Raw genomic sequence first — 25992 nt, 5'->3', positions numbered from 1 at the left:
TTTTTTTTTTTTCTCCTTTCAGCCATTCAATTGCTTCTTCATACAGTCCACGCCCATTTGCCACACATTTATTCTCTTTGGAGCTGGGCCCTCAGGACCACAGGGATGACCAAGACCTGCCTTCTGCTCTTGCTTACGGCACTCCTTTTCCTTGGGCCACACACTGCTTTGCCTTACTCCACCCAAACGTCACAAGTCAGTGCCCAGGATGTTTGTCTTGCCTGCCTCTCCTGTTGATCTGTCTGAGACCCAGCCCAAATGCACTCAGCTCCATGAAATATTCTCCCATTTCTCCCCAGTGGAACTGAACTCATGTGGTGCATTCTCTGAGCCCTTCCCCTATCCAATATGTAGTGATTAGCCACATGCAACTGTTGAACACTTGAAATGAGTCTGAATTGGGATGACCACAAGTGTAAAATACACACTGGATTTCAAAGGCAGTACAAAGAAAAAGAATGTAGGTCGGACATGGTGGCTCATGCCTGTAATCCCAGCACTTTGGGAGGCTGAGGTGGGAGGACAGCTTGAGCCCAGGAGTTCAAGAACAGCCTGGGTAACATAGGGTGACCCCATCGCTACAAAAAGTAATTAGCTGGTATGGTAGCATGTACCTGTAGTCCCAGCTACTCAGGAGGTTGAGGATGGAGAATCGTTTGAGCCCAGGAGTTCGAGCCTGCAGTGAGCCGTCATGGTGCTACTGCACTCTAGCCTGGCCAACAGAGTGAGACCTTGTCTCCCACCACTCACCCTCCCCACCAAAAATGTAAAATACCTTAATCAGTTTACTACATTGATTGCATGTTGAAGTGGTAATATTTTAGGTAGAGTACATTATTAAAACAACTTCACCTCCTTCTTTAAATGTGGATACTGGAAAATTTCAAGTTACATATGTGGCTCATGTTATATTTCTGTTGGGTGTCACCACACTGCGCACTTTCTCCTGTGGGTAAAAAGAATGCGATCATCTTTTTTCTCCATCACTGATTTGTGAGTTCCCGAAAGGTAGACACTGCGTTCCTGTCATCTTGCTGACGTTTGCACACCTGGCTGGCACATGGCAAGGCACCAACAAAGGTATACTGAGGGAGTGGATAAAGGAACACAGGATGACAGGCATTTGGTCAATAAAAAGCTCGCTTAGGCAGGGTAACTCCTGGGCCTGTGTTACTGAACTTATTTGCCCTTTTCTATTTTCATAGTTTTGTCTTTTTTTAAAGGGCTCACACAGTCGACAAAAGAAGGCGTTTTTCTTAGGAGATGGACAGAAGCTGAAGGACTGGCATGACAAGGAGGCCATCCGGAGGGACACTCAGCGCGTAGGTATGGAGGGCGGGATTGGCCATGGGTGGGCTCTGTGAAGGGCATATGCACATATGCTTACGTGTGTGTGTGGGTGTGTGTGTGTTCGTGTGTGTGTTTAGTAGGGGTGTCTGGACCTCCTGTTGGCTCCCTCCCCGTCAGCCACCATCCCTTCCCCTGATTCCCAGATGCCCCTCTTCACTGGTTAGCTGACCCCTTTTTCCACTCCCATCACCAGATCTGCTGCCTGCAAGAATTTGCCTGCCACCTTTATTGGATGATAGAAGATGTCTCCCTCATATAGGATATTTTGTATTTTATTTTCATAGGATAGAAATGTCTCTCCCTTATGGGATTACAACTAAAACAAGGAGCAGTATTAACAGGAGCCACCATTTATTGAACACCTGTTGTGAGGAAGATCCATGCTCTGTGCTTGGAAATTTCCTCTGTGAAACCTCAGATCAACCTTTATGGCCCATTTAATAAGAAGGGACCTGTGGCTCTAAGAGGGGTGGTAATCTGCCCACTGTTGCACAGAAAGAAAGAGGCAGACTTGGAATTTGAACCCAGGTCTGGAGGGAGGGCAGAGTTGATTCCTACCTGACACTGCAGCCATGAGACTGAGTCAACTTAGAGGGCTTCAGCTAAAGTTTTCTGTGGCTAATTAGTCTTGGGAGCAGTTCCGTTTATACTGGAGAGTTGGGAAGGGTTGGGGTAAGGTGGTACAGAAATTATATGGAGAATCAACTCTAGGGAGCCTAGACTAAGGAGTCAGGAGAGCAGCTCTGATGCCACTTACAGCCATCTAATCAGCAGTTAAAGTCCATACTCCCAGAGCCTCAGGTTTTCCATCTGTCCGTGGGACTCATGCTTCCTGCTTTGACAACCTCAGGATGTTATTGTGAGGTGCCAAATAAAGCAATGAATATGTAGTAGCTTTGCAATACTAGAAAGCACTATAGAAATCTAAGGCATTGGTATTAATATTTTATTCATTTTTATCTCCATTAAAGGCTCCCACCACTACTGATTTTTTTAAAATTACATTATGACAAAACCAACTTACCACAAGGTTCTGAATAGAGCTGGTACAATAACTTAACTGATGGAAAGAGAAATCTAGAGATGCCAGAAAATGGGGAATGGGTGCTGCTCTTTTTTTTTTTTTTTTTTTTTAGATGGAGTCTCGCTCTGTCACCCAAGCTGGAATTCAGTGGTGCAATCTTTGCTCACTGCAACCTTTGCCTCCCAGGTTCAAGTGATTCTTCTGCCTCAGCCTCCCAAGTAACTGGGATTACAGACCCGTGCCACCACACCAGGCTAATTTTTGTATTTTTAGTAGAGTCAGGGTTTCACTATGTTGGCCAGGCTGGTCTCAAACTTCTGTCCTCAAGTGATCTGCCCACCTCAGCCTCCCAAAGTGCTGGGATTACAGGTGTGAGCCACCATGCCCAGCCGGTGCTGCCTAAATTAAGAAAGAAAACGTTTGAGAAGAGCTGATTTGCCAGACATACCAGAATTATTAGAACATTGGGCTAAACAGCAAGACAAGAGTAACCAGCAGTGGAGACATTAAGAATAATAATAACCAGCATCTGTCGAATGCTAATTATGTGCCAGGCATCTTGTCTGCATTATCTCCTTAATCATCACATCATTCACATTGAACCTCCTCATTCTAATTAATACAAAAGGCAAAATCTTCAGACTCAGAAAGGCTGACGGCATGCCCAAGATGACATAGCTGGGGACGGGTAGGGCTGGCCTTGGAACTCCACTCCATCTGGCTCCAGGACCTGAACTCTGAATTGCTCTCCTGTATTGCCTTCTTGAAGCTTCCCTCCCTGAGCAAACACTTCTGGTCTCCTGCTTACTGAATTTGGATCCCTCGTGTTATCTGTCCTGGGGTCTAATCAGTGATGTCTTATGAAGCATTACAAACTGTAGATGACGGAGTCCTGTTTCTTGTCTGACTGGATTGGAGTAGTCAGAGCCCTTCGGCTCCACGTCTCAGCTTGCACCTTCCTGGATATCTGACTTTGTCAATGTTTACTTTGCAGAGTAAATAGGTGTTGCTCAGACCACAAGCTCTGGAAGGCAAGATGATTTTTAACCAGCTGGTTTTATTGCCATTTCTTCAAGATCCTCACCAATGACAGATCCTTTTTTTTTTTGAGACAGAGTCTCGCTCTGTCACCCAGGCTGGAGTGCAGTGGCATAATCTCGGCTCACTGCAAGCTCTGCCTCCTGGGTTCACACCATTCTCCTGCCTCAGCCTCCTGAGTAGCTGGGACTACAGGCACCCACCACCACGCCCAGCTAACTTTTTTTGTATTTTTAGTAGAGACAGGGTTTCACCGTGTTAGCCAGGATGGTCTTGATCTCCTGACCTCGTGATCCGCCTGCCTCGGCCTCCCAAAGTGCTGGGATTACAGGCGTGAGCCACCGCGTCCAGCCATCAATGACAGACTCTTAAGCTACTATTGCAGGGGTGGATGTGGACATTCCCTCTTACCATATGTACCCTGGGAACCTAGAGAAAAATTTCCCAGAGTATCAGACTCCTTCTCCAGATGGGTTGTGCAGAGAGAGGAAAGCTAGCACTTTAACCCACCCAAATCCACGACTCAAAGCAACACTTTTCAGGCACTCCTGGTTTAGAGTAGGCAGATCTTAATTTGTTTGCTGGCCTAAAAACAAAAATAAAATCAAAGCATCTTTTATCATTTATGACAATTTTGATTTACTTTTAAAGTTTGCCTTACCTACAGTAATCATCTTTCCTCGTGTTTATGAGGTGTTTTATACTTTACAAAAAGCTTTCGAATAGGCAGCTCTCATTTGACTCTTCCAAGTGTGCTGTGGTTATCGGAGGGGGAAGCTTTAGCTCTGAAAGCTGGTGGGACTTGGCCCAAGGTTGATCCACTCACAGATGGTGGACCTAGCTGTCCAGTGACTGGTCTCCGAGGGCATGGGTCTTCGGAGCTCCTGACGGAGTGAGGGGAATGTGGGCTTTGGAATCCATACTCCTGATTTGATAACCTTTCTGAGTCTCAGATTATCTTTCTATGGAATGAGAGGTCTCATGTCCACCCCACAGAGCCACTGTGATTACATGAGAACAAGATGTGCAAAGTGGCTGAATAAATGCTTGCTCCTCGCTTACTCTTTGTACTTCCCACTGCAAAATCTGAGCTATGCTGTACATCCAAGTCAAGTTTTATGTTGGTGGTTTAATCATATTTTTCATCCTTTTTCCCCACTCCATATACAGTACCCCCATTAGCAACATCGAATTTGCTCTTTGCTTCTAGGAAATGGAGAACAAGGAAGACCTTACCCCATGACCGATGCTGAGAGAGTGGATCAGGCGTACCGAGAAAATGGATTTAACATCTACGTCAGTGACAAAATCTCCTTGAATCGCTCTCTCCCAGATATCCGGCACCCAAAGTGAGTGTAACATCTCTTAAATTCTGAGATCTAAGGATGTTGCCCCTGGCCTTGTTGAGAATTAATTAAAGAAGCAGGTACCTGGAGCCCTGCTGACAGAGACTCCCTCCTCTTACACAGGCATTTGTGCAAAGGTTCGTGGTGTTGAGGGTAAGGGATAATACTGTCGCTTCAGAAGAGCCAGCCTCCTTCCTCTCTTCAGGGAGTTGGAACTATGAAGCCCCTGCATTTCCCCTTTCGCTCTGGGCTGAAGGGAAGTTCAGACCCCAATGTAGAGGACAAGTTGTCATGAAGTTTTTAACTTTCATTATCTTCATTTTCTATGTGATGTTTTTATTTCTTTTTTAAAAAATCTTTCTTATATTTCTGTCTTTGTTATGAACCATCTCTATTCACATTGAGAGCAGACATATCAGAATGATTATAAAGCTGATAACAGTGACAGCTAACATTCTTTGAACTGGTAGTATGTGCCAAACACTTTATTTGTATCATCTCAGGTTGCTGTCAGGTAGGTCCTGTAATGATGCCAGTTTTACAGTGAGAAAACTGGGGCTTAAAGGAGGATCATAACTCACTTAAGGCCATAAGGTGATTAACAGGCTGAGCCAGGCCTTAGACTCCAGTTCAATCAAAAACTATACCCTGGACTTTAAGCTATCCTGCCTCCCCATACATTTTCAATAAGGGTCATTGTGATGATGGTGATTTTCTGGTAGAGCCGTTCTTAAACTTGAGGTACATTAGAATCACTTGGAGGGTTGTTAGGACACAGGATATTGAGCCTCAAAGCTGTTGATTAGTAGGTCTGGATGGGGGCCCAAGAACTTGCGTTTCAAACAGACTCCCTGGGGATTCTGGTGCTCCTTATCTTGGGACCACACTTTGAGAATCACTGCAAGTAGATTTCAGAATTGCTTCCACGTGAAGGCAGTACTGAGTTAGCACTGGAGCGTAAGTTTTGCTCAGGGACTGAGAAAACAGAGCCCAGGAAAAGATAATAAAAGCTAACATTTATTTGTTGCTCACTATATGCCAGGCATTTTTCTAAGCCAGTGGTTCTCAAAGTGTGGTTCCCAGACCAGCAACATCAGCATCACCTAGGAATTTGGTAGACCTGCAGTTTCTTGGACACCAGCCCAGATTTACCGAATCAAAGCTATGGGGAAGGGTCCAGCAATCAGTGTTTTAACAAGGCCTCCAGGAGATTCTGATGCATGCTTGCATTTGAGAACCACTGTTTCAGGTATTTTAAGTATATTAACTCAGTCAAATCTTCTAAAATCCCTGTGAGGTAGGTACTGTTATTATAACCATTTCACAGATGAGGAATTGAGGCACAAAAAGATTAAGTAATTTGCATAGGATAACATAGCTGAAAAGAGATGGAGCCAGAATTTGAACCCAGGGAGTCTGGCTCTAGAATCTATGGTTTTAATCACTGAACCATAAAGATCTTCCCAGCTATAAGAACTCAATCAGCAGAATGCCGTGCTAAAGACTTCATCTTGGTAACATGTTTGGCAGCTTACAAAATGCCTTCATCCCCATAACCTCCTTTAGTTCCTACAACAGTACTTTGAGATTGGCATTACTATGATCGTCTCTACTTTGTAGATGTAAAAGATGTGCTGTCACCTAGGATTGGGCCCTTTTTCCAAAGATGCCTTACAGCAGGGGAGCAGAGCAGGGGCCGCAGTATGCTTTCCCTTGGGGTTTGCCATTTGTTTCATGGTTTTCACTGTCAAACCCCAGATTTCTTTTTTTTTTTTTTTTTTCGAGACAGGGTCTTGCTCTATCACACAGGCTGGAGTGCAGTGGTGCGATCTCGGCTCACTGCAACCTCTGCCTCCTGAGCTCAAGCAGTCCTCCCACCTCAGCCTCCCGTGTAGCTGGGACCACAGGTGTGTGCCACCACTGCTGGCGAATTTTTTATATTCACTGCAACCTCTGCCTCCTGAGCTCAAACAGTCCTCCCACCTCAGCCTCCCCTGTAGCTGGGACCACAGGTGTGTGCCACCACTGCTGGCGAATTTTTTATATTCACTGCAACCTCTGCCTCCTGAGCTCAAACAGTCCTCCCACCTCAGCCTCCCCTGTAGCTGGGACCACAGGGGTGTGCCACCACTGCTGGCGAATTTTTTATATTCACTGCAACCTCTGCCTCCTGAGCTCAAACAGTCCTCCCACCTCAGCCTCCCCTGTAGCTGGGACCACAGGTGTGTGCCACCACTGCTGGCGAATTTTTTATATTCACTGCAACCTCTGCCTCCTGAGCTCAAACAGTCCTCCCACCTCAGCCTCCCATGTAGCTGGGACCACAGGTGTGTGCCACCACTGCTGGCGAATTTTTTGTATTTTTGGTAGAGATGGGATCTCATTATGCTGCCTAGCCTGGTTTTGAACTCCCAGACTCAAGTGATATTCCTGCCTCAGCCTCCCAAAGTGTCAGGATTACAGGTGTGACCCACCGTGCCTGGCTGAGCCCCAGATTTTTTGATGTAAGTCTAGACTGTTTGTAGTTCAGCTATCACAGATGTTACTGGATTTGGAACTGTAACCTGACTCTGAGGGTCAGAAACTCAATGTATGTATTTAGCTCCTTGCGGAGTTCTGAGTTCTGCACTAATTTCATCTTTCTGAATCTAGGAAAGAAGTTCACCTGGTGAGTTCATTCATTGTTCTCTCACCACAGCTGCTGTTCTTGTGGTACTGTGGGTTCTCAACCCTGGCTGCACCTGGATGGTTTTTTAAAAATTCGAAAGCTAGGACCCTACCCCAGACCACTAAAATCTGAATCTCTGAGGTTGTTACCTGGATCTCAGTATTTTCTAAGATCTCCAAAAGCAATTCTCATATATAATGAAGGTTGAGAATCACTGGTGTGAAATTAATATTTCTGCAGTGAGAGAGAGACACAGGCTGGATGTGGTCACAGCTTTCTTCCATTCTTTCATCTACTCATAGTAAATATGTAGGTCTTCTATGTGCCAAGCCCTGTGCTTGACACTAGGATCACAAAGATAAATGAATCATTAGTGTTGCCTCAAAGGAACTCCCACTCTTGTGCAAGAGGTGGGGACGGATGACATGAGCTGGGCATTACACCATAGTTGAGAAGATCAATAATAGGGTTGGGCACAGGGTGCTTTGGGACCACAGAGGATACCCTGACCCTGTGCCTGCCCTTTGAAAGCTAGGAAGGCCTTCTGAAGGGGTGCTATCTACAGCCTCTGAAAGGAACAGCTAGGACTGGCCAGGGCACGAGGGTGAGCAAGAGCACTGTGGGTAGAGAGAGTGGCCTGGCCCTAGAGGCCTCCAGGCCAGACAGCACATGTTCTCTGGCTTAGGACTTAGGAAGTGGAGCCAGGATGAGGACCTCACCCCTTTGTCTCCCATTGTAGTGCTCTTTCCTGACAGTCCAGAAAAAGAAACCTTTTCTTCATCGCAGAGTCCTGGGATCCACAGATGTGTCCCTCAGTAGAATTCAGGGGAGTCTGTAAAGTTGGATGAGAAAAACGTTCAATTTGTTTTTTAAATTAAGCTTTATCTGCAATTTGGTGTTCCCTTCTGTTGTGAATGTAATCCACAGAGCCCTGTGATGTCCCCCAAGGAAAGCATTTGCTTTCACATCACTTACAGACCTCTTGAATCCCATGGACACTCATCACTACTTGGAAATGGAGGTAGTTTTTAGAACTACCACTGATCTTTTTTTTCTAGATATTTACTTTTTATTTTTAATTATTATGGCTATATAATGATTGTATATATTTATGAGATACATGTGATGCTTTGATATGAGCGTACAATATGTAATGATCAAATCAAGGTAATTGGGAAATCCATCACCTCAATCATTTATCATTTCTTTTACCACTAGATCTTGTTTCTTCTCTTTTTTTTTTTTTGTTTTTTGAGACAGGGTCTTGCTATGTTGCCTAGGCTGGTCTTGAACTCCTGGGCTCAAGCGATCCCCTTGCCTCAGCCTCCTGAGGAGCTGAGATTACAGGCAAAACCTCATCACACTTGGCTTTGAATACATTTTGATAACTATATTTCAGTCTAATTGGTTTTCTTTAAAATCTGGTACATTTTATGGAGTATGAGCATTGCTCTGAGAAGTGTCCCTAGGCTCCCACAGCCTGGCGGATGGGCCCCTGGCATCAATAAGCTGTGCAATTCCTGTTCCAGGTGGGTGGGAGTGGAGCTAAGGAGGTCTCAGGCACCTCTATCACGAGCCCACCCAGCCAGCCAGCCAGCCAGCATCCAAGCTACTAACTGCAAAAGATGTCACTACTGCCAGCGCTCCTGACACCTCCCTTTTTTAGAGTCACCAAGTGTGGAAGCTGACTTTTCAGAAATGGGTTGACAGATGTCTCGAAGAGGTTTCCTTTTTTTCCAGAGGGGAATCTTTCCTGCAGTTTGACAGCAGAAATGTGTGAGTAAATTAGAGCAGCTGAGCCGCTCACTCCCTTCGGTTTCTTTTAGCTTAAACAACTTCTCCAGCAGGAGCTGAGGTTTATGTTTGCCTTTTGTTCCTTCAAACTGAATTTTGGCAACAGCGTGTCAAGAACAGGATTGAGGGGCTGTTTGTTTGTGCCAGCTGCCTTTGCTTCCACCAGAAGCTGCACTGGGGACCGCGTAGCCAGAGAACGGAAGCGAGGCAGTTTGGCCGAGACTCACTGGTCCTGCAAATGGGAGTCAGCCAGCTGGCTCTGAGTGGGCCTGCCCTCTGCACCTCCTGCCAAGTGAGCATGAACAGTGGCTGGCTGGTGGGCTGGCCCACTTTCCCTACTCCCTGGGAGCCCTGCTGGGCTGCTTGGCAACTGAACGTGGAGGCCCCTCCAGAGCACCGAGCTGATGGCACAACAGAGACCCAACTGCTAAAGTGCCTGGAATCTGCAGTTTCCTGTGCACACCCCATGTTAGGTGGTCAGTTTCTCCCATGCAAAGATTATCCATAGTGGGAATGAAAGCAGTCCACAATTCTGACCTGCTTTCTCCATTCCATAGTTTTAGCTTCACTAATGAATAAACCTGTGTTTCAATAAAAGGCCCAAGTCTACCAGATCCCTACTTCCATGTTCCTTTTTGCACTTCCTTTTTGTTAAATTAACACAGTCAATTTATGACATATACTGAATTTCCTCAGAAGAACTTATAAGCTCATATTACTATAATAGGCCAGTATTTTATTGAGCACCTGTACATCCCTAACAGGCTACAAAGTGTAATAGAAGCAAGAAGGAAGGGAGTTATCACTTATTACCTTTGACAAACATGTATTAAATACAAACCCTGAAAAAATGACAGCTTGCCAACACAGGAAGTTTAAGTCAACCACATTTATTGTAGTCATAATATAATAGTGCCCTGATTGGAACATACACGTGGGTATAAAATCACATTTGGGTCAAGATAAAGTAAGATAAATTTGCCCTCCTGCCTAAAACAACCAAAAAATAAATAAATAAATAAGGCCAGGCAAAATACATGAAACACTGGTTTTTAAGATACTGGACATCAGGCAGTAAAGAACAATAATTTCTAAGAAATGGGAAACAAATGAGGTGAGCCCTATAGTTGCCCCAGCTTATTGCCTTGGGAGAATTTCTAGGCCATGGTGCAGGGAGGGCGAACCAAGATAGAGCCCAGAAGACTTCCTGAGTTAAGGAAGTGGAGCTGAGAGTCCAAGGAGATCAAGGAGGCTAGAGTTCAGAGGACACAGTACTGGAGAGAGGAGAACTGTGCAAAGAGAGACCTACAGAGATCTACAGAATCCTCTCAAACACTCAGCGGATTGTTGATCAGCACATGCCATGAGGAAGCTATCTGACACTGGGAAAGGAATCACCCTAAAATGCTATAAGGAACAGTGCCTAGTGCTCCCTCAGGGCCAAGAATAGTGCCTCTTCCTACCACCCGGACTGGAAAACCTCCTAATTCATAACTCATGGGGAATCAGGTAGAGTACTTAGAAGAGTTTTGTCTTAGTGGCATCTAATCAGCTCTAGACTAAACGGTGCTCTGGACCAGTCTAAAAAAATCATAAATTATTACCCAAAAGGATCAAACTGTTTCCAAATATATAATGCATCCAGAACAAAGCTTGATAATACTGACATCAATACATAAATATTCAGTACTAAGCAATGTGAAACCCAATCGAAGATTACCAGGCATGCAAAAAAGTAGAAAAAAATGACCCACAGTGACAAATATAATCACTCAATCAAAACCAACCCAGAGCTGACAAAGACAGTAGAATTAGCAGAGTTAATTGTAACTGTATTTCATATATTTAAAAAGTTAGGTAGAGATATGGAGAATATAAGAAGATCCAAATCAAAATTCTAGAAATGAAATCAACCATGTCTAAAATGAAAAATACACTGAATGGGATTAATGATGTAGATATTGCTGGAAAAAAAAAGATTAATGAACTTGAAGCTGTAGCAAAAGAAACTACTCAAAGCAAAACACAGAAAAGAACTTTAAAATTGAAAAGAAGTTCAATTACCTGTGGGACAACTTTAAAAATTCTAGTATTCATGTAATTAGAGTGTGTGTAAGGAAGTAATGGCTGAAAGTCTTCCAAATTGGATAACAACTATAATACCACATCCAAGAAACTCAGTGAAACACAAGCTCAAGAAATACAAAGAAAATGACATCAAAGCATGTTATAATCAAATTACTAAAAACCAGCGATGAAGAAAAAAATGTTAAAGCAGCCAGAGAAATAAAACTTGTTATAGCGAGAGGAACAAAGATAACAGGAGAATTCTTGTTGTAAACACTCCAAAAAGAATATGGTGTAGCAACATCTTTAAAGTATGGAAATATCAGTAAACTATGGTTAGTAATTAAAAAATGAGGTATGGAAGAGAAAACTCTGTCAACTTAGAATTCTGTACCCAGTGAAAATATCTTTTTTTAAACAAGATACTGTCTACAAATAGAGATCTTTATTTACAAAATACGAAGATCACTAGAAATAGTAGCTTTGTGGGTAAATATATGCTATTTGTCTTATTGTTTAAATCTTTTAAAAGACGATTGGCTGTGTAACCAAGAATAATAACATTATTGGATTTAAAATATATGTAAAATAAAATGTGTGCCAACATAAAGATTGGAGGGGAGAAATAGTAATCTGCTATCATAAGGTTCTCACGGTGTGTCTGGAAGAATTGGTTCCTTCTGGTGGGTTCTTGGTCTCGCTGACTTCAAGAATGAAGCCATGACCCTCGCTGTGAGTGTTACAGTACTTAAAGATGGTGTGTCTGGAGTTTGTTCCTTCAGATGTTCAGATGTGTCTGGAGTTTCTTCCTTCTGGCGGGTTCATGGTCTTGCTGACTTCACGAGTGAAGCCACAGACCTTTGCAGTGAGTGTTACAGCTCTTAAAGGTGGCACGTCCAGAGTTGCTCATTCCTCCAAGTGGGTTCGTAGTCTCGCTGACTTCAGGAGTGAAGCTGCAGACCTTCACAGTGAGTGTTACAGCTCTTAAAGGTGACGTGTCTGGAGTTGTTTGTTCCTCCCTGTGGGTTCGTGGTCTCACTGACTTCAGGAGTGAAGCTGCAGACCTTTGCTTTGAGTATTACAGCTCATAAAGGTAGTGCGGGCCCAAAGAGGGAGCAGCAGCAAGATTTATTGTGAAGAGCGAAAGAACAAAGCTTCCACAGCATGGAAGGGGACCCAAGAGAGTTGCTGCTGCTGGCTCAGGTGCCCAGCTTTTATTCCCTTATTTGGCCCCACCCACGTCCTGCTGATTGTTCCATGTTACAGAGTGCTGATTGGTGCGTTTACAAACCTTTAACTAGACACAGAGTGCTGATTGGTGCGTTTTTACAGAGTGCTGCTTGGTGTGTTTACAAACGTTTAGCTAGACACAGAGTGCTGATTGGTGTGTTTACAATCCTTTAGCTAGACAGAAAAGTTCTCCAAGTCCCCACCCAACCCAGAAGCCCAGCCGGCTTCACCTCTCAATAGTGCATGTGAAGTATAAAGGTAGACTGATGAATTAAAAACATATATTATAAACCCTAAAGCAAGCACTAAAATAACAAAACAGAATTATAGCTAATAAGCCAACAGAGGCGATGAAATGAAATCAGAAAAAGTAATCCAAAATATGGCAGAGAAAGCAAGGAAAGGAATCAAAATCAGAAAGGAGAAATAGAACTGGGTGCAGTGGCTTGCACCTGTGATCCTAGCTACTCAGGAGGCTGAGGCAGGAGGATCACTTGAGCGTAGGAGTTTAAGATCAACCTGGGCAAGACCCCATTTCTTAAAAAAAAAAAAAATTAGCCAGGCATAGTGGCACATGTTTGTATTCCCAGCTACTTGGGAGGCTAAGGTGGGAGAATCACTTGAGCCCAGAAGTTTGAGGCTGCAGTAAACTATGATCATGCTACTGCACTCCAGCCTTAGTGACAGAGCAAGACCTCATCTGTAAAAAATAAAAGAAGAAGAAGAAGAAATAGAAAATACTAAAATGATGGACTTTAACCTAACCATATCAATAATCACGTTAAATGTAAATGCTCTAATTATTCTGGTTAAAAGGTGGAGATTGTCAGATTGGATAAGAAAACAAGATTCAAATACATGCTACCTGCAAGAAACACACTTTAAATGTAGAGATACAAATAAGTTAAATGTAAAAGAAAAGATATGCCATGCTAACACCAGTCAAAAGAAAGCTGTAGTGTCAATATTAATATCAGTCAAAGTAGATTTCAGAGCAAAGAATATTACCAGGAATAAAGAAAGTTATTTCATAATAAAGAGGTAGTTCATAAGGAAGACATAGCAATCCTAAATGTTTATGTACTTGATAAGAAAGCTTCAAAATACATGAAGCAAAAACTGATAGAACTATAAGGAGAGGCTGGGTACAGTGGCTCTCGCCTGTAATCCCAGCACTTCGGGAGGCCAAGGAGGGTGGATCATCTGAGGTCAGCAGTTCCATACCAACCTGACCAACATGGTGAAACCCTGTCTCTACTAAAAATACAAAAATTAGCCAGGCACGGTGGCACGTGCCTGTAATCCCAACTACCCAAGAAGCTGAGGCAGGAGAATCACTGGAACCTGGGAGGCAGAGGCTGCAGTCAGCCGAGATTGTGCCACTGTATTCCAGCCTGGGCGACAAAGCAAGACTCGTCTCAAACAACAACAACAAAACTATAAGGAGAAATTTTTTTTAAAAGCCACAATTATGAGATTAAGAGATTTCAACACCTCTGTCTCAATAATTGGTAATACAGATAGACAGAAAGTCAGCAAGGATATAGTAGACTCTCACAGCACTGTCGACCAATATAACCTAATTGACATTTATAGAATACTCCACCAATAACAGCAGAATACACATTCTTTTCAAGTGGATATGAAACATTTACCAAGATAGATTATATTTTGGGCCAGAAAACAAGTCCTCATAAATTTAAAAGGATTCAAGTGATGCAAAGTATCACTCTAACCACAATGAAATTAAATTTAGAAATCAGTAACAAAATAATCCTTTTAAACTTTCCAAAAGATTAGAAAATATATTACTTACATATAAATAACAGATGGGTCAAAAAAGAAATAAAAAACAAAATTAGAAAGTATTATTAACTGAATGATAATGAAAACACTATATTTCAGAATTTGTGGAATGTCACTAAACCACTACATAAGGGGAAATTTGCAGCATTAGTGCCTATGTTAGAAAAAAAAGAATGGTCTAAAATTGATGACATCAACTTCCACTTTCAGAAACTAGTAAAAGAAGAGCAAATTAATCCACAGTAAACAGAAGAAAGGACATGAAAAAGATCAAAGCAGAGATCAATGAAACAGAAAATCAAGAAAAACAAAAGCTGGCTCTTTGAAATGGTCAGTTAAATTAATTAACGTCTAACCAGCTTGAAAAAGAGAAAAGGAAGACAAAAATTACCAGTATCAGGAATGAGAGAGATGACATAGCTATAGATTCTATAACTGTTAAGAGAATAATAGAGGAATATCCTGAACAACTTTGTGCCTAAACTTCTAACAGCTTAGCTGAAATTACAGATTCTTTGAAAGACACAAACTGCCAAAGCTCACTTAAGAAGAAACAATCAACCTGAATAGTCCTATATGTATTAAAGAGATTGACAGTGTAGTTAAGTACCTTCTCATAAAGAAAACTTCAGGCCCAGGTGGGTTCACTGATGAATTCTTTTGACAATTTAAGAAATAATTCTGGCCGGGCACGGTGGCTCACACCTGTAATCCCAGCACTTGTGGAGGTCAAGGTGGGCAGATCACGAGGTCAGGAGATTGAGACCATCCTGGCTAACACAGTGAAACCCCGTCTCTACTAAAAACAAACAATTAGCCGGGCATGGTGGCGGGCACCTGTAGTCCCAGCTACTCGGGAGGCTGAGGCAGGAGAATGGCATGAACCCTGGAGGCGGAGCTTGCAGTGAGCCAAGATCACGCCACTGCACTCCAGCCTGGGCGACAGAGCAAGACTCTCTCTCAAGAAAAAAAAAAAAAGAAATAATTCTATACAAATTTTTCCCCAAAATTAAAGAGGATGGGGTACTTTCCAACTCATCGTAAAACCAGCATTATCCTGATACCAAAATCAGATAAAGACATTACAAAAAAAAAATATTACAGACCAATATCCCTCGTGAATGGGTTGGGCCAGTGGTATCGTCATCATTATTCACTTTTTTTCAGATCAGTAACTAAAAGATCAAAGGATAAAGAAGTGCGCCAAAGTCACACAGGTACACCCTGAGCAGGGTTGTGTGTTTAGTGAAAAAATAATAACAATAAAGTATGAAAAGAAAAAACCTGTCAACTTAGAATTCTATACCCAGTGAAAATATCTTCCAAAAAAATAAAAAAGATACCAGATAGAAATAGAGATCTTTATTCACAAAGAATAAAGATCACTGCAAATAGTAGCCATGTGGGTAAATATATGCTATTTTTCTTATTGTTTAAATCTTATAAAAGATAATTGACTGTGGGGTAGAGTGCAGTTGGAAAGGGATTTGTTATCATGGTTTGCCAACCATTGCAGCATTCAAAACACCCTGATAAAAGGGTGAGGAATCAGAAGGAGGGAGTGGACTATGAGGAAATAGCATCCTGGACCTAGCAGAGCTGGTGGCTGAGGTCCTATTCAGGACCACCCACTTGCCCCCATGATAATATGGCCTTAGTGATGCTGAGTTTGGCTTGAAAAGCAAAAACTTGATGTTCATAAATATTCCCATAGCAGAAAGGGAGTCTTCTCGAATAGTGATGTAAGCCTGGGGCAAGAAAGAGCAGGGGTGTAAAAGGATTGAGCTTTCCTGCCCCAGTGGCATCGCCAGCTGTGCATCCCTGTTGGAGACCCTGAGAACTAGGACAAGCTGTTGGCAGAGCTGCTGCCTGTGCTCCTGGGCTCCTGCCTTGCATGGCCCACCCAACTGATGTATCCAGAGCTAACTAAATCAGGAACTTTATCTACGATAACTGTGTGTTTATTATGGACTCCTTTCGACCCTTCCACCTCCAGTCTGCAGCTCATCTGAAATGCGGCCAGCCCTTACTCAGGCCTATTATGCTAAAATGATCAAGAGATAGTCCCTGTCTTGAAGAGATTTCAAGCCTATTAGTCACTTAAAACTGTCTCTGAAAGCCATTTATTCATTCAGCAAATATTTATTGAGTGTCTATTTTGTGTGCTTACTGTATGGCCTAGGTCCTAGGGAATCAGCAATGAGCAAATGGTCAAAATCTCCTTCCCTCCTAGAGCTTACATTCCACTGGGGGTAGGGGTGGGAGAGTCATAATATAAACAAACAAATAAATGGATTGATTTTTTCGACAGCAATAAGTGATGTAGGGGGAAAAAGATTAACAGGATAAAGGGTAGAAAAAAATAGTAAGAATGGGGTAGATTTTATTTCAGGGGTCAGGAAGTGCTTTCTGATAAGATAGCATATGAACAGAGCTATGAAGTGGTAAGGGGCCTAGCAGGGCAGTTAATTGGCGGAAGAGCCTGTAGGCAGAGAAAACAGCAAATGCAAAGGCCCAGAGGCCACCGTGCCTGGCTTGTGGAGGCCAGTGTGGCTGGAGCCTGATGATTCGAGTGATGAGAAGGCTGGAGAGGTGTCTGGGTGGTGGTCAGGGATTGTAGTGGGGCTGGAGCTTTTCCCAAAATGGCTAAGACGGGACACCACTGGAAGGTTTCGAACAGAGAGTGACATAATCTGATTTTCATCTTAAAAGGATCACTTTGGTTGCTGTTTTAAGAACAGACTGTAGGCAGCCAAGGGTGGAAGCAGGGAGACTAGTTAGGAGTATGTTAACAGCAAGGCAGGGGAGCGTGAGAGAGAGTCAGTCCACGGTAGGAGTAGTGGAGTAGCCATGGCTGATTTCTAGACATACTTGGAAGGTGGAGATGGAGGTGCCAGAATTTACTTACAAGATTGTGGATATGAGAATAAGAGAGGAGCCGGGGATAATGCCAAGGTTTTTGGCCAGACCAGCTGGGGAGATGGAGCTGCCATCTGCAGAAATGGAGATGACTTTGGGAAGAGCAGGTTTTGGGGAAAATCACGATTTTGATTGCAGAAAAGTTTGCAACATTGTTTCACATCCAAATGTCAGTGTCAAGTAGGCAGTTGAATAAATGATTCCATTTGTGTTGTGAAAAATGGAAATAGTGACAGGATTTTTTTCTGAGTTGCTGTGTTTTTATTGTGGTTTTAATTAACTCACCTTCCTAGAATATCAGGAAATGCCTGAGGCGTAACAGATAGTAAGCCTAAAAATGACCCAAGACCAGACGTGGTGTGTGGCATGGGGCATAATGGAGTTTATGGTCAGCGTTCAGGTTATGGCAAGAGCGGTGCCCATAACCTTCCACCCTTTTTGTTGGGAATGAATGACAGGAGTCTGTACCCGCCCCTACCCCGTGGTGCAGAGTGGTTTGTCAGACCCTCCATAGAACAGTGACAGGCTTAGAAGACATATTTAGTACTTATTAGCAGTTTTTACGCTTTTTAATCATGATTCATGTGGTAGAGCAAGCTTGCCTGACACCTTTATAATGGAGTACTTCAGTATAAGGTTAGTGCCCCAGAGATACTCAGGATTCGAGAGCAATGCAGCCTCCCTGTTTTGGCAGGTTGTTAGCGAGACTGTTGTGGGAGGGGAGGGCCTGTAGGTGGAATGATTTGTAAGCTGGGAAAGGAAAAAATGTAGGTTTTTCTTTTTTTGGACCATCACTGATTTTTTTTTTTTTTTTTTTTTTTGAGACAGAGTCTTGCTCTGTCACCCAGGCTGGAGTGCAGCTGTGATCTTGGCTCACTGCATCCTCCACTTCCTGGGTTCAAGTGATTCTCCTGCCTCAGCCTCCCAAGTAGCTGGAATTACAGGTGCATACCACCACACCCGGCTAATTTTTGTATTTGTAGCAAAGACAAGTTTCGCCATGTTGGCCAGGCTGGTCTGGACTCCTGACCTCAAGTGATCCGCCCACCTCAGCCTCCCAAAGGGCTGGGATTACAGGCATGAGCCACTGTGCCTGGCCGCATTACTGATTTTTTAGGAGACTTAAGTCAGCTCTTCTCCTCTGAAATTAAATGACTCCCTTCTGAACAGCGGTGTTTCTTTCAAGATAACAGTTATTGATCCAATATTGATCCCAATATTGACTAATATTGGGATTTAAAGGTGCTTATATGCCTTAAAATAAAATGGCAGCCAATAACATTTCTCACATTGACTTCTTTTCTCTAATTTTTAAAAGAGTTCAGTGAATTCAGCCCTCAGGTTGAAATTGTGACGATAAATAATCTACCAGCAAAAATGGATGCCTATCAACTAAAAATTATATGAGCATCTACTCCCTACAGTTTATGCTAGATAAAAGCCACGTATATCTACATGACTGGATGTATAACTTGTTTTCTTTTTATTATTTCTGCAAACAGATGCATTTTCTAAGTCTTCTAGAGATGGATGCTGTGTTCTCCATTAATAACAACATGTACTGTTTGTCAAGTGCTCCTATTTATTTGTCAATGTGCCAGGCATTGTGCTGAACACCTTGCCAGTTGTACTTTGCTTGTTCCTATTCTGAACTGTTGTGCGATGATGATTTATTTCTTTTATACTCAACATTGTCTTCCGGTTTACAAACTATTACAACTATTTTGTGGTTCCAGCCTCTCTGAAATTGTATCAAATGGGGATCATCACTAGCTCCATTTTACAGATGCACAAACTAAACCTCAGAGAACCTCAGCCCTTTGTTCCAGTTCACACTGCTAGTAGAAGGCAAAGAAGGCTTGACCTAGATCCAAGCCTGTGTTTTTTCTATTGCATCATACACAGGCTGAGACCTGAGACCTGAGACCCGAAACCCATGTCTCACAGAGTGGGGGACTTTTTTTTTTTTTTTTTTTGAGACAGATTCTCCTTCTTTTGCCCAGGCTGGAGTACAATGATGCAATCTCAGCTCACCTCAAACTACCATTCGGGGTCAAGCAATTCTTGTACTCAGCCTCTCAAGTATCTGGGACTACAGGCACACACCACCACACCCAGGCTAATTTTTGTATTTTTAGTAGAGACGTAGTTTCACCATGTTGGCCAGGCTGGTCTCAAACACCTGGCCTTGAGTTGATCTGCCCACCTTAGCCTCCCAAAGTACTGAAATTACAGTCATGAGCCACCGTACCTGGGGGAGGGAAACGTTTTTAAATCTGAATCCTCTGTCCATGAAGGTACTGGGACCAGGCCTAGTGAGTGGTATTTGCTATATAAATCCAGCAAACACAACCAGCAGACTCCTCTGCGTGCATCGCATTCACCATGCAGAAGGTAATATGTTCTTGTCCAGAAGCAGATAAATAGCATTCAGCAAAATTGGTTACAGAGATGAGTTTGATTTCTAAGTGGTGTTGGCCTTGAAAGGGTTTAAGAGAAAAGAAAATAATGACTGGAAGATGAGAGTGATTATCAGTTCTCTCCCTTCATTAAGATGGTATCAAGGGCAGCATGATGATAAGACAAGTAGAACAGCTTAGCTTAGGAGCACTGTTACATAGAAAAGAACATAATTCTTTCTTGATTGTAAGCCTCCTTCCCCACACCTTTCAGGGGAAGAAATCAATAGTCCCTCTCCCCTCTCTATCCCCCCACTTTACACTCCAATCCTAAGTTCTCCCGGGTAGTGAATTGTAACAGTTTAGTGTATAGCTTTCCATAGGTTTTTCTTTGCTTATATAATATATAGAGACATATGAATGGGGCTTAGGGTTTTGTTTTGTTTTATAAAAATGTGGTTATACTATTGTGTTTTATTCTACAAGTACTTTTTTCACTTAATATATTGTGGTCACATTTTAAGATATTTCTAATAGCTGTGTAATATTCCATAGGAATATAATTTAGTCAACAGTTCCTCTGTAGACAGACATACAGGTCATTCCCAGGTCCTTGCTTCTGGAAACAGTGTGGCAAAAAACATCCTGGAACACATATCTTTACATTGTTATTTCTTCTTTTCTCCTCTTTTGTGAATCATCAAGTAACTTGATATTAAAGTCCATTTCCTTCTAAGGAATGTTTGCCTGGCAGCTGGCAGTTCACTGGTATGTGAGGTGTGGTCCTTAGGGTTGTTTTATGCCTTGCACAGCATATTCATTGACCAGAGTTCCTCCTTCCTGCTGTCATCCTTGGTTTAAAGCTTGAGTATGTAGAATATATTGCATGTTACATCTGTAGGAAGACTAAACATTTTATCATGTGGGACAGCAGTGTAAAGAAACTGTTGCTAGATTTTTAAAAAATGTTATTGTTAGACTGGGTGCGGTGGCTCATGCCTTTAATCCCAACACTTTGGGAGGCCGAGGCAGGTGCATCACTTGAGGTCAGGAGTTTGATACCAGCCTGGCCAACATGGTGAAACCACATCTCTACAAAAAATACAAAAATTAGCCGGTTGTGATGGTGAGTGCCTCATAGTCCCAGCTACTTAGGAAGCTGAGGCAGGAGAATTGCTTCAATGTGGGAGGCGGAGGTTGCAGTGAGCTGAAATCACATCACTGCACTCCAGCCTGGGTGACAGAGCGAGACTCTAAAAGAAAAAAAGTTATTGTTTTTATAACCATCTTAAAACTAGATATGACCTAAATAAAACAGTTCCCAAAATGTAAGTTCAAAAGGAAGGACAAGAAAGCACAAACCAAGATCCTTTAAATACTCCTTGTATCTGACATCTCTGGTCCTAGTCAGGGGGTGCACAACTAGTGACGAACTGATACTGCTGAGGTTTATAATTAACAATATGAATAATAAGAATAAACCTCTGTGTGTCTCTTAGCTGTCTGTTGAACAGGGACTAGCAGGTGGGTTTGGCTGGCTCTCAGCAAAGCCTCCCCTGAATGGCAAAGGGCCTTCATAAAGATGTCAGCCTTGGCACACGTTGTCAGGTAATCTTTTGGGTCCTCTGATTCCAGCCAGACTGTGTTAAAGAGAAAGCTCGTGCCTGTCTCATCCCCGAGAGGAGGGTAGAGAAGGGCTGGATAGCTGAGCATGAGCCTGAGCCTTGAGCTGAGGAAAGAGGCTTGAAATCAGTATGTGTCAGGAGAACGCCTAAGTCTGCAGCTCGAGGGAGGATGGGGAAAGGGAACAGGGACTTCTCACATTCTACCCACTAAGACTCAGCTTTTGCCTCTTGTTCTGGTGGAGCTGTCTCTGACTTCCACTTAGTCAGTTTCTTGGTGGTTCCAAGACCATTGGTGGTAGTCTTTCTGAGAATGTTATATTTTAAGGGGATTGTCTTTTGCAGAATAGAGAGGAGAAAATTCTAGAAGTTTGAACTTACACCATTTGCTGGAAAATGACCTATGCTGTGGCCTCTGTAAAGTGGAAACTAAATTTACATACCAGATGCTATACCAGGTGCATTCACATATGGCACCTCTTTTATTCCTTGTGACAGCCTTAATAGGAAGGATGCATTTTACCCAAGAGGAAACTAAGTCTCAGGGAGGTTATGACTTTCCCAAGGTGACCCAGCTGCTAAGTGACAGACATGGGATTTGAACCCAGATCTGAGTGTCTCTTCAGCCTATCTGCTTCCCTCACCACACCTGTAGTTGCATCCCAAGGAAGTGCCCTTCCTAGGATTCTTACCCTTGGACCAAGGGCCACTGTTTGAGATATGGATATGTTATCTCCCTCTGTGACCCTGGGAAGGTCCCTCCTCATTCTAGGGCTCATTTTCCTCATCTTTAAACCAAGGAGCACAAATGAGATGAGAGTCAGGCTTTCCAGACTTAATATATTCATTGCTTCTGATTGGCCTTTCAGGTTAAAGCTGTGTATGTGGCCTGGGAATGATAATTGGCCTTCTGCCTTGGTCCTCAACCCAAACAGATGCTGGCGTCTGCGTACCTGCCTCCCTGCCTCCCACAACATACAAACCAGCTCCCAACCAGCTCCATCTCATTAGGGAAAAATCCAAAGTTGTCATCTGCTTGGCAAAGGAGGGTATGTTGGATTTGGTTACCATGAGAAAGTGCTAAAGTGGTGCCCATTTCCAGAAGATGATTGTTTATCTAGGAGTCCAAGCACTAAAAGCTTTCAAACAAGAGTCACTTGACAATTTTTAAAATGATAATTTCCTTAAAAAAAGAAAAACCCAAAAACGAATCCCTAAAATTGCCGAAGAGTAATTTGCCACAATGTGCAGAGCGTAGTGATGGTGAAGTGCTGTGAACTACAAGTAATTGCTCTTAATGTCATGATGGCCCAGTTAGTTCCGTGTTGATAGGGCATTGCAAATCATGTGGAACAACAGTGTGTCCTAGCAGTCTGTGTCTATGACCTGAAAGTCCAGATTTCCATATTAATGGTACTTCTGAAGTTTAGAAATCTGAATTCTAAAAGAATCCAATTATTTTCACAATCAAAAATAAATAATAAAAATAATTGACTCAGCTCTAGTACAACTTTTGGGTGCTTACTCTTGGTTTTTTAATCCAGGGAACAGATTTAGAGATGGACAGAATTCCTTGGCTTCAAGATTACCTCAGCTAATGGAGTATCCCACGCAAGGAATCACGGGCAGTAGAGGGAAATGGGAATGTTGTCTAGGTGGAATGTGAGAAAGGCCCCCCAGGGGAAGGAGGTGGAGCCACGGCACAGACAGACCTCTCAGTGCCTGAAAGGGGAAATTTTTCCAAGGCTGGCCTCCAGGTTCTCTTACGATCTCCTCAGCACCAGGAATTTCTAGATTCCACCATTAAGAGGCCTTAGCTCTCCTCTGTGTAGCTCTGTCTGCTCCTCTCATTAGCTCTGTGACATTCTTTCCACACATCAAGCTGTGTCCTCAGAAGGGAGAATTTGGTTGGTCTGGTGAGCCTCATTTTGGCACAGATTTCTTGCAAGGCCATTGACCCCTGGCAAGTCAATGGATTGGTGACCCTGAGTCAGAGCTCTGCTAATGCCCTAAGCAACTGTGGCTAGGTAAGGGGCGGTCATAGAGCCCACCCAGGACTGTGGGCTTGGTCATTTCTGTCAGAAGGGAAGGCATGGACAAGGTAGGCCCCGTGACTGACCTGATCACCATGTAAGTTCCTTGTTGGACCAAGATGGTACCTGATGACCCTCCTGTTTACAGAGCACCAACATATTCCTTTCTTATTCACTTCTCAGCTCAACCTACAAGTCCATTTTATAAAGGAAGAAACTAAGCAGGTGTTTGATAACTTGCCAAAGGCTATATAGCTAATACTCTGTGGTCTTTTTGGCTCCAAGTCCATACCAAACTACTTCTGAGAAAAGAGAATGAACATTGAATGGACCTCAGCAAGCATATGTAGGGCATCCACATTTTTATTAGTGAGAGTTTTTAGTTGCTGACGTTCATTGAATCTTCTTGAAAATCCCACTTCTCTAGGCTGCGTGGTCAGCCCCCCATGGACTTGCCAAGCCAACAGGCACCACTTGGAACATGACGGCAAACACTGGCTCCTTGAAACTGTGTCCGATTTAGATTTGTTATTTACATCCAGAGTCTCCAAAAGATTTTCTCTTTGGGACTAAACTGAGGAGCCAGGTCCACCTCCCAGCTGGCCACGTTGTCTGGGATCACCAAACAGCTCCTCTAAGCCTCACTACCTTACTTGGAATTGGAAAACAGACAGGTTGGACGAGGCAACTTCCAACTCCACTTCAACTCAGCAACGATGGCAGGGCACAGGCCTGGGCATGAGGCTGTGCCACTAGTAACACTTCAGTCTGTGCCTTTCTAGGCTGTTTTCATTTTGCTGTCACCTCACAGCCGTACACAGGAAGGCAGAAAAAAATTATCATAATTTATTACTGTTTATGTTATTTGCCTGTCGTCCACAACCCTGATTAGACTCTGTATCCCACGGGACAGGAACGACAGCTTATTTCCTGCCATTTTAATTCCAGGGCTTAGCATTGTGCCTGTCACATGGTAAGTGCTCAGTGTATTACATTTCTTGAATACATGAATGATGCAAGGGCGTGAGCAAATGAGAATGTTTTGAGTCATGAGCCAGCCAAAGCCTGAGGTACCAAAAGTGGGATTCTTGCCTACTAGAGCAGAACTCTTCAGTGAAGCCTTACTGAAGCCCCATGCCCTTCCTGGGATGGTCAGCCCTGATTCTGAGAGAATTGAAATCAGGAGCTGTGAAATCTTTGCTGTGAGTTGTCCTCCACATTTACCCATCTCCAAGAACAGCCAGCTACTTATCCCTCCATATGGCTGTTTTAAATGTACTGTCTCATTTGGTTCTCATGACATTCTCATGGTGTTACCATCCCTATTCCATAGATAAGGAAACTGAGGCTCAGCATGGGATAGGAACTTGCTGGGGTCTCACAGTTGCAAAGGATCAGAGTCAGGATTTGAACCCAGGTCCGGAGCATTCTTGCTCCCTTAGGCATATATAATATTGGGTTTGTTCAATTGACTTAACATTTCAGTTTGGTCTGTGGATCATGTCCCATGCTAGGGAACTGAATGTTTGTTATAGTTCCCTTTTAAATGATTAGATTGTTATATTTCAAAGTTAACTCAGAGAGATTTTTGAAATGCGTCTCTTGTATTTTGACTTTTATTTTCTAGTGCTCCAGCATTAAGCCCTGATGGTACATCTTAGTATATTATATATGTCTTTGTGTCCCAAGAGCTCAGAATCCTCTAGGGAATGTGAAATTAGGAACCGTTTGGTCACAAGCAATCTGGGTTATCTCCTTTCCTCCCAGTCCCATCATGCCCCTCTGCCCAGGTTACTTTCTCTTGGTCAGTGAACAAGCAAAGTTCTTCTACAGCAGAGAGAACCTGCCCACTTCAGATCAGGGGTAAAGTCTGGGCAACAGTTGTGCCTGTTTGTCCTTCAGAAGCCATCACTGGGTCCAAAACAGATTCATTTGACTGAATATACCTAAGATTATCTAGTTATATCAGCAAAGATTCTTCTAGTTGCAAGTGACAAAAAACCTAACTCAAACTGACTTAAGAAAAGAAAATGTATTGGTTTATATAACTGAAAAGGCCAGGAATAGACCTTGGCTTCAGCCATAGCTGGATCCCGGTCCCCAACTGATGCCAATAGGAATCTCTCTCTCCAACTCTTGGCTCTGTTTTCTACTCTGTTAACTTCATTCTGAGGCAAGGAACAGTCCACATGGTTGCCCCAGGAAGACCAGATATATATCCTCCCATGTTCAGTCTCAACAGAAAAGAGCTTGTGTCTTTCCCAGTTGTCTCAGCCAAGACTTTCTCTGATTTGCAGGTGTGCCTGCCCTCAACCTACTTATAACAAGGCTGGAGAGGTGAGATGCTGTGACTGGCTAAGCCAGGCTCCTTTGCCCACCCTCAAGGCAAGGAAGGAGTCAGCTCCACCCCAGCCCTCTACAGGTGATGTGTAGGAGATTCCCCAAGGAAAATCAGGTTGCTGCTACCAAGAGAAAGAGAAGGGGGGAGGAGGGAGGGATTGCCTTGGGGAGTTATACATGATATAAATGATGAATTGATGGGTGCTGATGAGTTGATGGGTGCAGCACACCAACATGGCATAAGTATACATATGTAACAAACCTGCACGTTATGCACATGTACCCTAGAACTTAAAGTATAATTAAAAAATAAAAATAAAATAAAAAAATAAAAAAAATAAAATAAAATAAAAAAA

The 25992-nt window shown here is 43.1% G+C and overlaps 1 protein-coding gene across 4 annotated transcripts in view; it reads left to right on the top strand.

Moving 5' to 3' along the window:
* The window catches only part of GALNT10 (polypeptide N-acetylgalactosaminyltransferase 10), a 230559-nt gene that overhangs the window by 100606 nt on the left and 103961 nt on the right, over positions 1-25992 (top strand). For all 4 annotated transcript variants that reach the window (XM_017875711.1, XM_017875712.1, XM_017875709.1 and 1 more), the window contains exons 2-3: positions 1224-1326; positions 4623-4761. In XM_017875711.1, coding sequence (XP_017731200.1) covers positions 1224-1326; positions 4623-4761 — 242 coding nt within the window. The remainder of the gene's footprint in view (positions 1-1223; positions 1327-4622; positions 4762-25992) is intronic.

This window comes from Rhinopithecus bieti, unplaced genomic scaffold (genome assembly GCF_001698545.2).
Source record: "Rhinopithecus bieti isolate Rb0 unplaced genomic scaffold, ASM169854v2 scaffold_7673, whole genome shotgun sequence".
NCBI lineage: Eukaryota > Metazoa > Chordata > Mammalia > Primates > Cercopithecidae > Rhinopithecus > Rhinopithecus bieti.
The sequence above is the reverse complement of the archived record's forward strand: the minus strand, read 5'-3'. Positions and strand labels throughout refer to the sequence as shown.